Source organism: Micromys minutus (genome assembly GCF_963924665.1).
Source record: "Micromys minutus genome assembly, chromosome: 27".
Taxonomy (NCBI): domain Eukaryota; kingdom Metazoa; phylum Chordata; class Mammalia; order Rodentia; family Muridae; genus Micromys; species Micromys minutus.
Window position 1 is genome coordinate 39744760 of NC_137962.1, and position 14351 is coordinate 39759110.

The following is a 14351-nucleotide window of genomic DNA, read 5'->3' on the forward strand; positions in this document are numbered from 1 at the left end:
TTGGCCCTTGTCTCCTCCTGCCTTGCTCAAAGCACCTGTGATGTGGTTTGCCCCCTCTACAGAGCAGGAACTCCAGGACAACCTGGCTTCCTGACTTTTAGAGTCACTAGTTTCTAACACAATGCCTGACACAAAGTAGGTACTCAAATGCTTGCATATGGGATTTAGGCCAGCTGACTTCTTGGAGGATGCAGATTCTTAGAGAGTAACTTTGTCTCTGCCCTCAGTTAGGAAGTGAATCTCCAAGCTTAGAGGGTGCCTGGGTTCCCTTTGGAGCTTAAGTCAGATGCCCTTGGTGGCCAGGGCCCAACCTAGCACCTGTGGGGCCCCAGGTCCTCTTCCAGACCGCATGCTCCACCCCCTCAAGGCGGTGGGGCAGCCGCTTGGGTAAGTTCCTCTTCCGTTTCCTCCTGCCTCCTGAGCCAGGGCCCTGCTCCACACTGCCGGGCACCTTCTAGCAGCTCCATACCACTGGTGTCCACAACATTCCTGGTCCCCAACTGTCATCTCTGGCTGCTAGGCCTCAGATGCAATGCAGGCCATCAAGTGTGTGGTGGTAGGTGATGGGTAAGTACCTACCTGGCTGAGTCGTAGCAGGAAGTCTCGGAGATCTCCCCGGTACACTCACAGGTTCAGGGTTCCCAGAGGTTCCCTTACAAGGAACATTTGGGGCAGTTCTGGACTGCTATTCTGTCCTCAGCCCACCCCACTCCAGAAGCCACTTGGGTGGAGGGCTTGGGACTGTGGGTGGGGTGCTGCTACTTGCCTGTACCTTGAGAGCTGGGGCGGGGCACCTATGGGGGGGCCAGCATTAGGCTTCCATTTAGGTAGGGTACAGGTGTGAGGAGGGAAATCAGCAACGTGATCTTTGGACCTTTTTTCCCCAGGCTGCCCCAGGCTCTAGTTGCTGACTTGCTGCGCCTAGGGGAAGCCTGGGAATCTCCAATCTTTCCGACTCTCGGTCCAGCCATCTGCCCATAGGGGTGGGTTGGATTAGCTTGAGCAGGTTCCTGGCTGTTCTAGCTGCTGTGTGGGATTGAACTCCATGTGGTGGATCTAAGGAGCTAGGGGAGCACTAAGGCTGGCTGCTGAGGGCTCATGGTCCTTGTCAGATCTTGGGACCACAGACTATCTTAACACAAGGCCTGGGTTTCCTCGTGTATGGTAGGTCGGTTTCCCTTGTGTGCGAGCACATTAGGGTGTAGTCCTCAAGTATATCCTGGGTCCCTGCTAGATCCATCCCGGCATGTTCTAGACACCCAGCTTCAGTTCCAAAGGGGGAAGGCCTGAGGCCTTGAGACCTTTACTGGCTTGGGTCCCAAGGTCACACTTTGGCTCTGCTAGGGGTGGGGCATAGGTTATCTACACTCTCAGCTGACTTGGTTGCTGCAGCCACCGCCACCACCACTGCTGTGGTGTCAGCCGTTAGTTATCTGCGGCAGCTGCCTTGCTCACTTCTGCTTTGCATCTCATCTGGGGGTGTGGGGGTGGCCAGAAGTCAATGGCTCTACACTTTCAAAGTTACCTTGGTGGCAGGCTGAGGCTGGAGAGCAGCCTTTAGGGGGAGGGAAAGCAGAGCAGCCTTCTAGAGTGGGAAGTGACTTAACGGAATTGAACTGGGGAAGGCCCAGAGCTGTCCCTCTGGCCTCTCAGCTTCCTACTGAATGACCTGGGTGGCCTCCCAGCTTGGCAGGGAGACAGCCTAAGTGGTGGTCATCTACATTTGTCCCAAATCTCTGTCACTTTGTGTGGTCACCGGGGCCATGGTCCTCTGTCTGATCTGTCTTTCACCAACCCTACTCACCATCACAGGGTTTATTTTACAGGTGGGAAGACTGAGGCTCAGAGAAGTTAAGTAAACCGCCTTGAAGGCAGAGGATTTGAACCCAGGTCTCTCTGACTTCAAAGAGGGACTACAAGCAGTCCCTAACAGACATTAGTTGATGCTGTTCTTATGGCACTGGGTTCATCTTAGAAGCATCAGTTATTGAACTGGGAAGACGAATCTGTCCTTGTTGTCTAGATGGGGAAACTGAGGCACGAGGAGCTTAGGTGACTTGCCAAAGTTGTGTAGATGGCAAATAGTGGAGGCAGGATCTGAAGCTCGAGCGAGACATGTGACAACCTTACCTAGGTCTCCAGGGTCCTCCCCTCTGCCTCACAGTTGTCCTTGTCTATCACCTGTACCCTGCACATGGTACATGGATGGCAGGCTAGTTCTTCACACATGTGTCACTGACACCCACGGCTAAGACCGAAGTCAGGATTTTTAATGGGTGCTGTAGGGTTTGAGCATGCTGGGACAGGGTGTGTCAGAGCCTGGGTACACTTCTGGCCTCCCCTTCTCTCAGGCACATCTGTGACCTTGGTCTCTCCTGCTTCTTGTCTCTTGTCTTTCAGAGCCGTGGGCAAGACGTGCCTTCTCATCAGCTACACCACCAATGCCTTCCCTGGAGAATACATCCCCACTGTGTGAGTGACTTCTTGGGGGCTGTCCCCTGTGGGCGTCTGAGGTCAAGCAGGCTGGTAAGGCTAGAGAGGTTCTACCGTGGGAAAGCCGGCTTGCAATGTGGTGACCTACACTAAGGAGGCGGAGGCTCCAGAAGCAAGAGGGATTGTGGGGTGGGAAGGCATAGACGGGCAGGAAGGAAGATTTCTTTCAAGCCAGCCAGGAGGAGAAAGAGGGGGAGAGATGGGGTATGGAGGTCAGGGAAGGGGAGGATCTCAGCGCTGGGGTGGGGCAGGGCCAGCTGCTGTCTGTAGAAGGCCTGTCTTCGGTTGCAGAAGGTAGCCACCAGCTGCCACATGGCACGCAAGGAGTTTGCAGGTGTCAGAAGAGCCTCAGGGCACCCTGCTACTCACAGGACAGCTCCCCAGCTCCATGCACACATTTCAAGCTGGTTAAAGTCTTCCCTCAGTCTTCCCATTTAGAGCTCTTACCCACTGTTTCACTTTTTGGATCAATGATTCTTGGGCAGGCCTACCACAGGACCTTTGCACGAGCTCTTCCCCTGCCATAAATGCTCAGGGGGTGATGTTATGTCTCATTCTCATATCTACACCCCTAGGCCCATTCTTTGTACCCTCCTCAAAGCCTTTAATCCAGCCTAAAGGTCTGTCAGTCCCCAGAGGAGCTTGCCAGCTCTCTCTCAAGACGATGGCCCTGTGGAGGGCAAGGAGCCATATTTTGTTCCCCTTGGGCTCTGCCTGATTTCTCTACGAGATAGGTTGACACGCTGTGTAATAATCGTAAGGTCTTATATGTGACATCTGTGCTTTGAGGTGACAAGGCCCAGGAAGTCTTCACCACTAGTATCTAGTCAGAAGGCCCGGTACAGGATGCCACACTGGCGATTGCATTAGGTCCTCAGGGGAAATGGGTGTTACAATATCCTGATGGCCCATGGCAGCGATGGGGCTTGCTCCCCAGGGTCACTCAGACTGTCTGGAATCCTCATCTTTATCTTCATGGGAGCCCTGCCTGGGGCAGAAAGCAGAGGTATACAGAGGGACAGTGACCAGGGTCCAAAGCCTCCCACACTATAAAGGAGCCACCACCTGACCAGTGCCAAATCAAGGCTCTGCTCCAAGTCCTTAAGGCGGTTCTACAGATCCCTTTCTGGAACAGAGGGTTCAGCTGCCTCTAATACCTGCCCAAGCTGCAGGACCCAGAAAAGGCGGCCAGAGGGGCTGGACAGGCATCTGGACACCGATTTCTGTCCATCTGTGTCCTGATGTGAGACTCTAGAAACTTCCCTGCTGCACAAATCACGAAGAACTTCTTTCACCGGGCTTATAAGGTACCCGGAAGTCAGAGGGGGCTGGAGTTAGACCTGAGCAAGAACAGGAGGAAAGGGGATTATGACTAAAGGCCACTGTCACCGGGATGTGTTGACACTGTTCTTGTCCCTGAGTCAAGACCCTATCCTGTCTTTCCTTGCTCAGGCAGCCCTGAGTGGAAGACCCACTTGCTCAAAGATTTCAGAGTGATCATGTTTCCTCTGAGCCCATGAGCCCCAGTTTTCTTTTCTACAAGAAACAAGCCGGAATGGGAGGTCTGAGCCTTGTGAAGCAGTCTCCCTGTGAGGAGGTGGGAGGTGGAAGCCAGAGGTTTTCCATGTCCTAATGGGGACACTGACAGACTGTACTGCTGGCCACCCAGCCAGGTGCCAACGTCCTTCAGGTCTGTCCACCATCGATCCCCCTGTGCTGCTGCACAGGTCATAGCTGGTGTCCACTGGGAGCCCCTCTTCTGAGATGAACTTGTGTCCAGTGAGGTTGGCACACATATTCTCAGATGGGGACACCTGCCTGAGAATGGTTCTGGGTCAAGTGCCAGGGGTACAGAGGTGGGACAAGCAGCCCTATGCCTTCAGGCGCTGTGACGTGGGCTCCCACCCTGTCACCTACCCGACTCCGGCCAACTGAAGCCCACATCAACTTTAACTTTTTTCTCCTTCTTTTTCCTTTTTAAAAAAGATTTATTATGTATGAGTTTTCTGTCTCTGTCTTCAGACACACCAGAAGAGGGTATCAGATCCTACTACAGATGGTTGTGAGCCACCATGTGGTTGCTGGGAATTGAACTCAGGACCTCTGGAAGAGCAGTCAGTGCTCTGAACCACTGAGCCATCTCTCCAGCCCTTTATTATTATTATTATTATTATTATTATTATTATTTTCATTTTTGTGGTAGGGTATATACTGTAGCCCTGACTGAACTGGAATTCATTATGAAGGTCAGGCTGGCCTCAAATTTGTAGCTATCCTCCTGCCTCACTCTCTGCAACAACCAGGTTCCAGGGAAAATTTGTAGGGTTCTTCTGGTTTGTTTGTTGTGTAGCTCAGGGTGGTCTTAAACTCACAGTGTGGGTGAGGATGACCATGAACTCCTGATCCTTCTGCACACCTCTGGAGTGCTGGGATAGCAGATGTGTACCGTCACATCTGGTTTTATGCAGTGCCAAGCACACAGAGGACCAGCCCCTAGATAAATTATTTATTTATTTATTTATTTATTTATTTATTTATTTATTTATTTATTTATTTATTTATTTATCCATCCATCCCCTAGATGAATTTTCAAAAGTAGAACTTAGCTAGAGCTACAACTTGGCCCAAATACTTCCTCTGGCTTCCTTTTATGCTCAAAACGCAATACTAGAGGGTACCAAAGCTCCCAAGTTTTACGTTATCTGCCCCCATCTCCTCCACCTTTTCAGTCCTGTCCACCACTTCCTGGGCTCTCTTGGTTCCCTCCTCTCCCTCAGAGAGACCCAGAGCATCCCTTTCTTCCCGTTTGTGTCCTACCAACTGAGAATTCTTTGGGGCTGGGGCAGAGCTGGGTGGAGCCAGGAGGCTGGTATATTTAGCTCACTCTTGATAAGAGTACACATCGGCTGTTGGCTGTGGGCAGAGCTGGTGGGTGGAGCCTGTCCAGGGCTCCGCCCAACCCTCTTCTGCTCATTTGCTGACATCTCCTGATGGATGCTGTCATAGGACGAGCAGCCACTCTCCATGCTTCTGAGCCGACTGGTTTTTTTAAAAGACTTGACTACCTGGGCCTCAGTTTCCTCCCTCGTCTCCTGGGTCTTCTAGACTTAGTACACGTAGGGAATCCTCTTCCATCTTGCCAAGGGAGACACTAAAAGGGTGCTTTGAAAGGTCCTGGCCATCCTCTACCTTCTCTGTGTATTCCAGAAGCTCAGAGAGCCAAAAAGACAAATGCCTAAGCCACAAGGCATCTTAGGAAGAGAGGGTCCTGGTGTCTCCAGCTTGACAGAACCCCATATAGCTGAGGCACTTGCCTTCTTACCTTGACCCTTGCCTCCCAGAAGATTCTTCTGAGACTCACAAGGAAGTTTCCAAGGGTAGGCAAAAGCAGACCTATGTGTCAACCATCTACTCTGGACTAGCCTCAGGGCGAAAGGAACAAGTTGGGTCCCCCTGCTCCCCCAAGAAGGGGCTAATTAGTGGGGCTGACCTGGCTGGGTGTTCCAAAGAGTTCAGTTGAGGGTGGGAAGCAAGTTAGGACAGGTGGGACTGCTTGGGTAAGCTGGAGAAGGAAGGGGCATTTTTTTAGATGTCAGTGTAGGGACCTTGGGAGGTAGGCGGTGTGAGCAAGCCATGTGATGGAGAGGAGCTCGAGGTCTCAGTGGTCCCTGTCATGATACAAGAAATGGGTACTTGTGTGAGCTCAGCGAGGAGGTCGGATGATCCTAGCCCCAGGGACAAGAAATGAAAGGTGTCCCTAAAACCACAGCTATGGCAGGGCCTAGTGAGCCTGCTGGACACCGCTTGTCCCCTAGGTTGGTCACTCACTGGTTATGTGACTTCAGGTTGGTCATGATTCCTCGCTGATCCTGGTTTCTCTTCACTCCCCCCTCCCATGAGGAACCTGTTCTTTCCCCCCAGGTATGAGATTTTACTCTCTAAAGGCCCCTCCACTTAGCGTAGAACACTGGGCTCCTGGTCCAGTGTTTGGCCAACACCAGTGCCAGGCCCAGACAGTGCTATGGGTGTTCAACTGATGTCTGTCAGTCAGTCTGTCTGTCTGTCTGTCTTCTAGAAGTGGTCCTAGCACAGCCACTTGTCACACAAGTGGGACAGTGGATCATTTGCAACTTCCTGCCCCTCCAGAAGGCTCAGGACAGTCCCTCCATCTTCTAGACAGGCCTGGCAGGGCGACAGATTACCATCCCGACCTGGACTGGCTCCATCTCCTTCCTGTTTCCCTCTGACAGCTTCCCACTGCCTCTTGCACCCAGGACTGGCTTCAGGGACAAGCAGTCACTCACTAGACACTGTGTTACACACTCTAGTCATCCAGCACAGGAGGAAGATAAAGTCATTCCAGTCAACCTGGAGGGGGGGGGATCTTTACACAACCTGCCAGTCACCTACCCCAGGGACAAGAGGAGGCAGAGAAAACGACCTCTTTCTTTACTTGTATTTAAGATGTTTTTTAATAGTACCTATCAGTTGTGAGGACAGTCAGCTGCACAGGACTGTGTGACTTTGGGCTGGTCACAGACCCTCTCTGAGTCCTGGCCTCTGGGAAGAACAGTACTGGCTTGGGCTGGAAGTCTGGGGCTCTGGGTTCGAGGTTGACCCTTTCCTTCCTGCTCCCTACAGGTTTGACAACTACTCGGCCAATGTGATGGTGGACAGTAAGCCGGTGAACCTGGGACTATGGGACACTGCAGGCCAGGAGGACTATGACCGCCTCCGGCCACTCTCCTACCCACAGACAGTGCGTACCCCAGTGCTTCCTTGTGGTCCCTGTCTTGATCCAGCTCCGCCTACTGCTGAAGACCTGCAGGCCGGCAGTGTCTGTTCAACCCCGAGTCCCCCTTTGAGGCCTGGCAGCACAGAGCTAGGGTATCCCCAGACTGTGCTCTCCCTCAGCCTTGCTGCCCCGAGTATCACCATGCCCTGAGATGCCAGCCTTCTGCAGTGCACACCAGGCAGGGGCCTGTGTGAGCAATCAGGCCAGTGTGCCTGGTGCTGGGGTGGGCAGGTGGCCTGCTGTAAGTGACTGTGGCTTCTGGGTCCCCAGACCTGGGCTCTCTACCCAGGCAAAGGGAATGGTGTATTGCAGGTAGACGGTTACACAGTGGGTGGCGGGAGCCGAGGGTTCCCCAGACAGGACTCTGGCCTCCCCGTGCTGACCCTGCCCTGTTCTATATTCAGGATGTGTTTCTCATCTGCTTTTCGCTAGTCAGCCCTGCCTCCTACGAGAATGTCCGTGCCAAGGTGAGCCTCAAGTGGGCTGGGAGACACCTGTAGGGAAGAAGGAGGGACGGGCGGTTAAGGTCTATCCTGGGTTAGGAGAGTCCAGGAGAGAGAGGGTCACTTAGTACCACACGGAGCTAATGGAGATAACGAGGGGAGAGTCTCCCTGGGCTCTGGGGGGAGGGGCAGGACACTGAGTGTTTCTCCTGCCTCTGTGCCCTGTCCCTTTCCCTGTCCAACCGCGTGCCTCCTCTTATCAACACAAACTCTGACTCTTATCTCCAAAATATCTTGCCTTCTTTTTTCATGACCGTTAAGATCCTGCACTGCCTTGTGACCCTCCCGTTGGGGGCTCTTACCCCCCTTTTCCTGGTGCCTCGGGTGTCATTGTCCCACTCCCCACTGCTCCCCTTTACTCTCTCCCCACCTCCAGTGGTTTCCTGAGGTACGGCACCACTGCCCCAGCACCCCCATCATCCTGGTGGGTACCAAGCTGGACCTTCGAGATGACAAGGACACCATCGAGAAGCTGAAGGAGAAGAAGCTGGCTCCCATCACCTACCCGCAGGGCCTGGCACTGGCCAAGGATATTGGTATGAGGTTTTAGCTCCGAGAGGGGAGCTGGGGGTTAGAGGCGCCTGGATATAGCCTTGTCCCAGCGCCATACTGTGTGGTCAAACTGTTCTCCAAACCATTGTACCAGCTGTGTGACCTAGGCTGGTCCCTCGGCCTCTCTGTGCCTGAGTTTCTGTCCGGAAGGTACGACAGCAGTGACAGCTTCTGCCATGTCGGTGTCTGAGCAAAATGACTTGGGTCATGGTGCCCAGAGCATCACCGAATGGAGAATTCTGCGTGAAATGGTCACGGCATCAGCCAGGTGCTTAAAGCAAGGGGTTGACAGAAACAGTGACACTAGGAACAGTGACACTTAGAGCCCAGGCAGTCAAGTCAAGTTGGGCTGTTTCTGGAAGGCTTCCTGGAGTAGGTGTCCCTGCTGAGGATTTCAGAGTGACTCAGTCCTTTGTGCCTGGCCCTCCCTTTCTTCACACATCCTGACTTTCCTCCACTCACTCTTTGCCTCCAAGGTCCAGGTGGAGGAGACTTGACCCTTCAAGGTCACCCTGCTGGGGAAGGGTTGGTGGCTGAAGAGGGTTGCTGGGTAGGTGTGTGGGGACACCTCGCCCCGACCAACCTCGCCATTCCCAGAAGACCTGAGTCTGGATCTAGCCTTTCCTGTCACGTCCCCCTAAGGCAGAACTACCAGCTTAGGTCTGGCCTTCACCCAGCCCTGCACCTCTTCCTCTGCAGGAAGTGGGAGGGAGGGGCTCTGCACAGGAAGAGAAACCACAGCCTTCTGGTGACCTCCCCAGGGGCCTCTTCACTGTTTCGCCCAGAGCCTCAGCCTCACCCGGGTCAGGGACGTGCCCACCTTCTCTCGTTAACCAGCTTGTCCCCAGTGGGGTATGCATTGATTTGGGATATTGGGGAACAAACCTGGGACTTCACTCACACTAGACAAGCACTCTACCACTGAGCTACCCCACCCCTCCCTTCTCAAGGCACTGGTCCATCACGTGGGAATGGCACAGCAGCAGGGATGTGAGGTCACAGTTCAGTAGGGGCACAGAGAGATAGGATGTTTTAATTTATTGTTTTGACAATTTTATCCATGGTAAAAAAAAAAAATCTGTCTTAGTTATATCTACCCTGAATCCTCCCTCCACTCACCCCAGACCTGATTCACGCCCATCTTCCTGTCATGTCCTGTGTATGTGTGTGCTTGTGTGTGTGTGTGTGTGTATGTTATATGTGTGGGTATGATGTGTGTGGGGCTGTGATGTGTGGGGTGTGTGTATGTGTGTATGGGTGTGATGTGTGTGTGGGTGTGATGTGTGGGTGTGTGTAATGTATGTGTGTGGTGTGTATGTATGTATGTGTGGGTGTGATGTGTGGGATATGCGTAATGTATGTGTAAGTGTGGTGTATATGTGTGTGTATGTTGTATGTGATGTGTAGTGTGTGGTGCATGATTCTGGAGTATGTGGGGTGGTGTGTGTGTGTATGAGTGTGTGGTGTGTATGTGGTATGTGATGTGTGGTGTGTGTGTATATGTGTGTGTGGGGAATGTGTGTATGTGGTATATGTGTGTATGTGTGTGTGTGGTGTGTGTGTATGTAGTGTGTGTGATATGGGATGTGTATGTGGTGTGTGTGTGTGTGTAGCCCATTGAGTCCAGTTAGGGTTGCACGCTGGAATGCTGACCTGTGGTGGCTTTGACCTTGCCCAGGTTTCAGAGCCACTGTGAATTCATGAGGGCAGTGACTGTGTTATGTCCAGAAAACATTCCCAGCACTCTGTGGCACCCTGACTCTTTCCGCTCCATCTTGCTCAGTCTTCCTTAAGCCTCGGGGTAGGATGGTTGTGTGTGTGTAGGTATCCGACTTAGCACTGGACACTCGGTAACCAGTGACCGGCGTGAGTCTCTGCATTGACGGCTGCCCGCTGTAGAGAGAAGCTTCTCCAGCCAAGGTTATCTGCCCCCTCCCCCCACCTTGTGCATCTCACTGTGGAGCCTGAGCTAGCCTCTGGTTTGTGTGAACTCCTGCCTCAGCGTTCCTGGTGCTGGATTTACAGGCCTTGTTCATCAGCCACTCCTGGCCACACTTCTTCCTCATAAAGTGTGTGCTCTCTAGTGACAGGGCCCTGCAAATGGAGGCTGTTCCTTCCTGCATCACCGATGGTCTGTGAGCTCCTCTGCTCTGGGTCTTAGGTGCCCATGCGTGTGTGCTTGTGTGTGTGTGTGTGTGTGTGTGTGGTATGTGGGGTGTGTTTTTAGGGAGGGAGAGAGAGTGAGAGTTCTTCAGCCTGTGACATTTCTCTCTGAGGCTGTTTCATCCTCTGTGGGAAGCTGAAATCTCCTCCCAGCTACTGTGAGGATTAGCCTAGGAACCCAGGTTTAGAGTGCCTCACTACTGGTCAGCACAAGGATGGGGAACCCCGAGGGACAGAGGCCATAAACTCCCACCCAGAGTCATCTCTGGAATAAATGGCTGGAGGCCAGCGCAGGACCCTGGCTTCATCTTCTCAGTGGGAATATTGAACCATGAGAACTTTCCAGGAACAAGAAACACCCTGGTGTGCCTGCACAGTGCCTGGCTCCCCGAGGCTCCATTTCCTCCTTGTTGCTGTGACCTGTCTACCAAGCCCTGGCTTCAGTGGCTTCCCCTCCAGGGGTGACCCCTCTTTGCAGTCTGTGCCTTTAGTCCCGTGGCTGCTCTGCTCTGGGCCCACTGAGGTGGAGAGGGCCACCAGTTCCTCACAGCTGTCAGAAGCTCCTGCCTCAGAAAGGAGAGCAGAAGGAGCCAGAGATGTCACCGGGCTCCCTTCCTCCCCATCTCCTTCCTCGGGACTCTGCATTTCTCAGACTCAGTGTCAGGGCTCTGGGTTCAGGTTTCGGGGAGTCATGCAGATGCCTCCAGCAGCCTGTCCTCAGGAGGGCACAGAAGAACCCAATATTTTCTTCCCCTCACTGAGCTGTCCTGGGGCAGGCAGGTCCAACAGCCTCTGTTAGCCCTGGTTTGACCATAAATAGGGGTGTGACTAAATGATAGATTTATCGGGGTATCCCCAGACCCACTCAGAGTTGTCAGCTCTATAAGGAAGCTTGTGGGGGTTTTGGTCTGATTATGGAAGCAGGTTGTGACCACCAAACAAAGGGCTTTGTGTCCTGTGGGTCTTTCACTGTTCCCACTGAGTCCTACAGGAGGAAGATGAAGTAGAGAGGTATATTGCCACTTCAATGATACTCCCCACTCAGGTGATATTCCCAGTAGAGTGATACTCCCCACTCAGGTGATACTCCCCACTCAGGTGATACTCCCCACTCAGGTGATACTCCCCACTCAGGTGATATTCCCAGTAGAGTGATACTCCCCACTCAGGTGATACTCCCCACTCAGGTGATACTCCCCACTCAGGTGATACTCCCTACTCAAGGTTGACACAGCTTCTCCGTGACTCAGGCCCCTACTCTCCCTTTGTCCCTCCTCAGATTCAGTGAAGTACTTGGAATGTTCTGCACTCACCCAGCGAGGCCTGAAGACCGTCTTCGATGAGGCAATCCGAGCAGTCCTGTGCCCACAGCCCACACGACAGCAGAAGCGCCCCTGCAGCCTGCTCTAGGGGTATACACCTCTCCTCTGCAGCTGGAAGGGAATCCTACCCTGGGGCCCAGGCCTCAGGTCACTGAGAGTAGTGTTAGACCAGAAGAGAGGCCCATGGGTACCTAGGTAGCCTCAGTCTCCCCTGTGGAGTGTCTTCCCTGACGGATACCACCCAAGCAAGCCAGAACCTGCCAGTGACCTACGCCAGGGTACAGGAGCTGTGTAGCTCTCATTAAGCCCATCCTTGTCACAAAAGCCTAACAACACCAGGGAACCCCAACAATACCCTGGGCAGGACACATGGGGGTTCATAGAGAAGAGGAAGAGCGCTCTGGGGAGACAGAAATTAAAACAGCCATGGGCCTGAATAGCCCTGAGTTGGAACATGTCTGTCCATGCTACTGACCCTCTCCTCTCTCCCTTCCAGGTGTCTCCCCAGTCCTCCCACCCTGATGGTCCTGACCCTCCAGGGCCCCCACCAAAGCCCAGTGATGCGCTGGTGGGACATGCTCTCCCCTCTGTGTGGTGTTTCTTCCCGGTCAGCTGCATAACTCGCCTCTCTCCTCCACGGAGGTTCCAGGGGACGGAGGGTGTTGATAGGCCACGTCCTACCTGGACTGCTCCCGTGTTCCCAGGGACCAAAGGGGAGCCCCAAGACTCAGCCATCCATCCTCATCCCATATGCCCACCTGCTCCAGGCCTTCCTGACTCCTCTCTGGAAGCTTCCTGTCTCCACGGCCTGTCAGCGTTATGTACGCCATGTTGGAATACCGCCTTCCCTGAACCAAACAAAGGGAGAGATGTGGAAGTCTGCTCCTGTTCTCCTTTTTCTTTTTTTTTCCCCCAGAAAAAACAAACCACAGAACCAATCTACTTCTGTAAATCTCTTATCTGTTCAGCCCAGCCAGGGTCTGAGCTCAGCTGACCCCTATGTCTCTCAAGGCTTCCTATCTACTCCAGGGGTAGGGCTGTACCTTCTTGGGACTGTCCACCCCACCTGCCAGTCAGGACCTGAACCATGGCGAATGGAAAACATAGCTCTTTAGCTTACGCAAAAAATAAATGTGTTGATTTTCGGTGGAAATGTTAAGAGGTCAGGTGCAGCTTGATCAAAGTGGGGTGGAGGGCTCGGAGGAACCCACAGAGTCTGCCTTCCTGTCGGTCTTTTTTGGGGAGGAGTGGGATAGGGGGCTGCCTGCGGCTGCCACGCTCATATTCTGACTGTTGATTCTTGGGACTTGATCCTCTGAGGTCAAGTTCTAAGGAAGGGCCATTCTGATTGGACCAGCTTGCCTTAGGCCCGCCTTCAATCACGTGTGTGTGTGTGTGTGTGTGTGTGTGTGTGTGTGTGTGTGTGTGTATGTGTGTGTGTGTGTGTGTGTGTGTGTGTGTGTGTATGTGTGTGTGTGTGTGTGTGTGTGTGTGTGAGAGAGAGGGGGGGGGGGGGGAGAGAAAGAGATGCCACACCATGGCTGCCCATATTAGAGCCAGGATAGGTGATGCCAGGAAACTAGGGTATAGCGTGAATGTGTGTGTAAGTTTTTAAGGGAAACAGCCTTCCTAGAATTTGGTGGGCATCCAGTAGCTAGGGATCTATGCCTCGACTGTCAGAGGTCGTGGTCACTGTTCCCTCTCCCTTTACCAGGGACAGTTTCTGCCCCCAGCTGGCACTCAGAAATGCTGCATTTTTTAAAATTCATTTTTGAGATGAGATTTTATTACATAGCCTAGGCTGACCTTAGACCTGCCATCCTCCTGCCTCAGCTTCCTAAACGCTGGGTTTACAGATGTAGACTTCCGTGCCTGGATAAGGTTCAGACCCTCACTAGAAAGGGCTGGCTGCTATAGAAGTGGATGGGGTTCCCATATCAGGCACTCTAGGGCCTGGCTCTGAGACCTAAGTCTTCCCTGAATTACAGATCCACGGTCAAGGGCACAACACTGCCTGAAATTCCCAGTCCCTCTCCCAACACACTTCTGACAGCCTGTCTGTGTCAGGTGCTACCATAGTCTCAGAGACCTGGTGACAAGTGTTACTCTCCACCCCCCAGCCCTCAGGGCTTGAGCCTCTAAAAGGCTAAGAGGAGATGACGCATCCTGACATGTCAGGAAGGTGAGCCAAGTGCTCAGTCTCCATTTTCTGTCCCCAAGAGTCCCAGAGCAGCTCCCCAACTCCACAGCCCCCCTTTTAAGAGACTCCGCCTCTGGAGGGGGCCTGGCGCAGTGCGGGAAGCTTCTGTCCATTCTTAGCCTGGCTCACATGAGGGCAAGATTTCTCTGACACAGAAAGAAACGTTTTAAACCCACACGTGCTGAGCAGCTCTCCAACACGGTTGGGAGGCCCTGCACCCCCATCGCTTCAGGGTGTTAAAGACCTGGTGTGCAACCAGAGTCCAAGGGTCCCTCTCGTAGCTCCCTGCTTCCTTCTGTGTGTGATATGAAGCAAAAACTTAC

The 14351-nt window shown here is 53.2% G+C and overlaps 1 protein-coding gene across 1 annotated transcript; it reads left to right on the plus strand.

Annotated features, from left to right (window-relative positions):
• The first annotated feature begins 444 nt into the window (after nucleotides 1–444).
• On the plus strand, nucleotides 445–12730 carry RAC2 (Rac family small GTPase 2). Its single transcript, XM_080939404.1, has 7 exons — nucleotides 445–567; nucleotides 2401–2472; nucleotides 7135–7252; nucleotides 7693–7755; nucleotides 8168–8327; nucleotides 11786–11918; nucleotides 12325–12730. The coding sequence occupies exons 1-6, from the start codon at nucleotides 533–535 to the stop codon at nucleotides 11914–11916; spliced, it is 579 nt and encodes a 192-aa protein (XP_080795530.1). The 5' UTR covers nucleotides 445–532; the 3' UTR covers nucleotides 11917–11918; nucleotides 12325–12730.
• Nucleotides 12731–14351: the final 1621 nt, after the last annotated feature.

Bases quoted from the DNA above. Each gene is read 5' to 3' on its own strand.
- RAC2 (XM_080939404.1), top strand. From the start codon at position 533: ATGCAGGCCATCAAGTGTGTGGTGGTAGGTGATGG. The intron at 568-2,400 runs GTAAGTACCTAC...CTTGTCTTTCAG, and splicing joins TGTGTGGTGGTAGGTGATGG to AGCCGTGGGCAAGACGTGCC. The intron at 2,473-7,134 runs GTGAGTGACTTC...TGCTCCCTACAG, and splicing joins GGAGAATACATCCCCACTGT to GTTTGACAACTACTCGGCCA.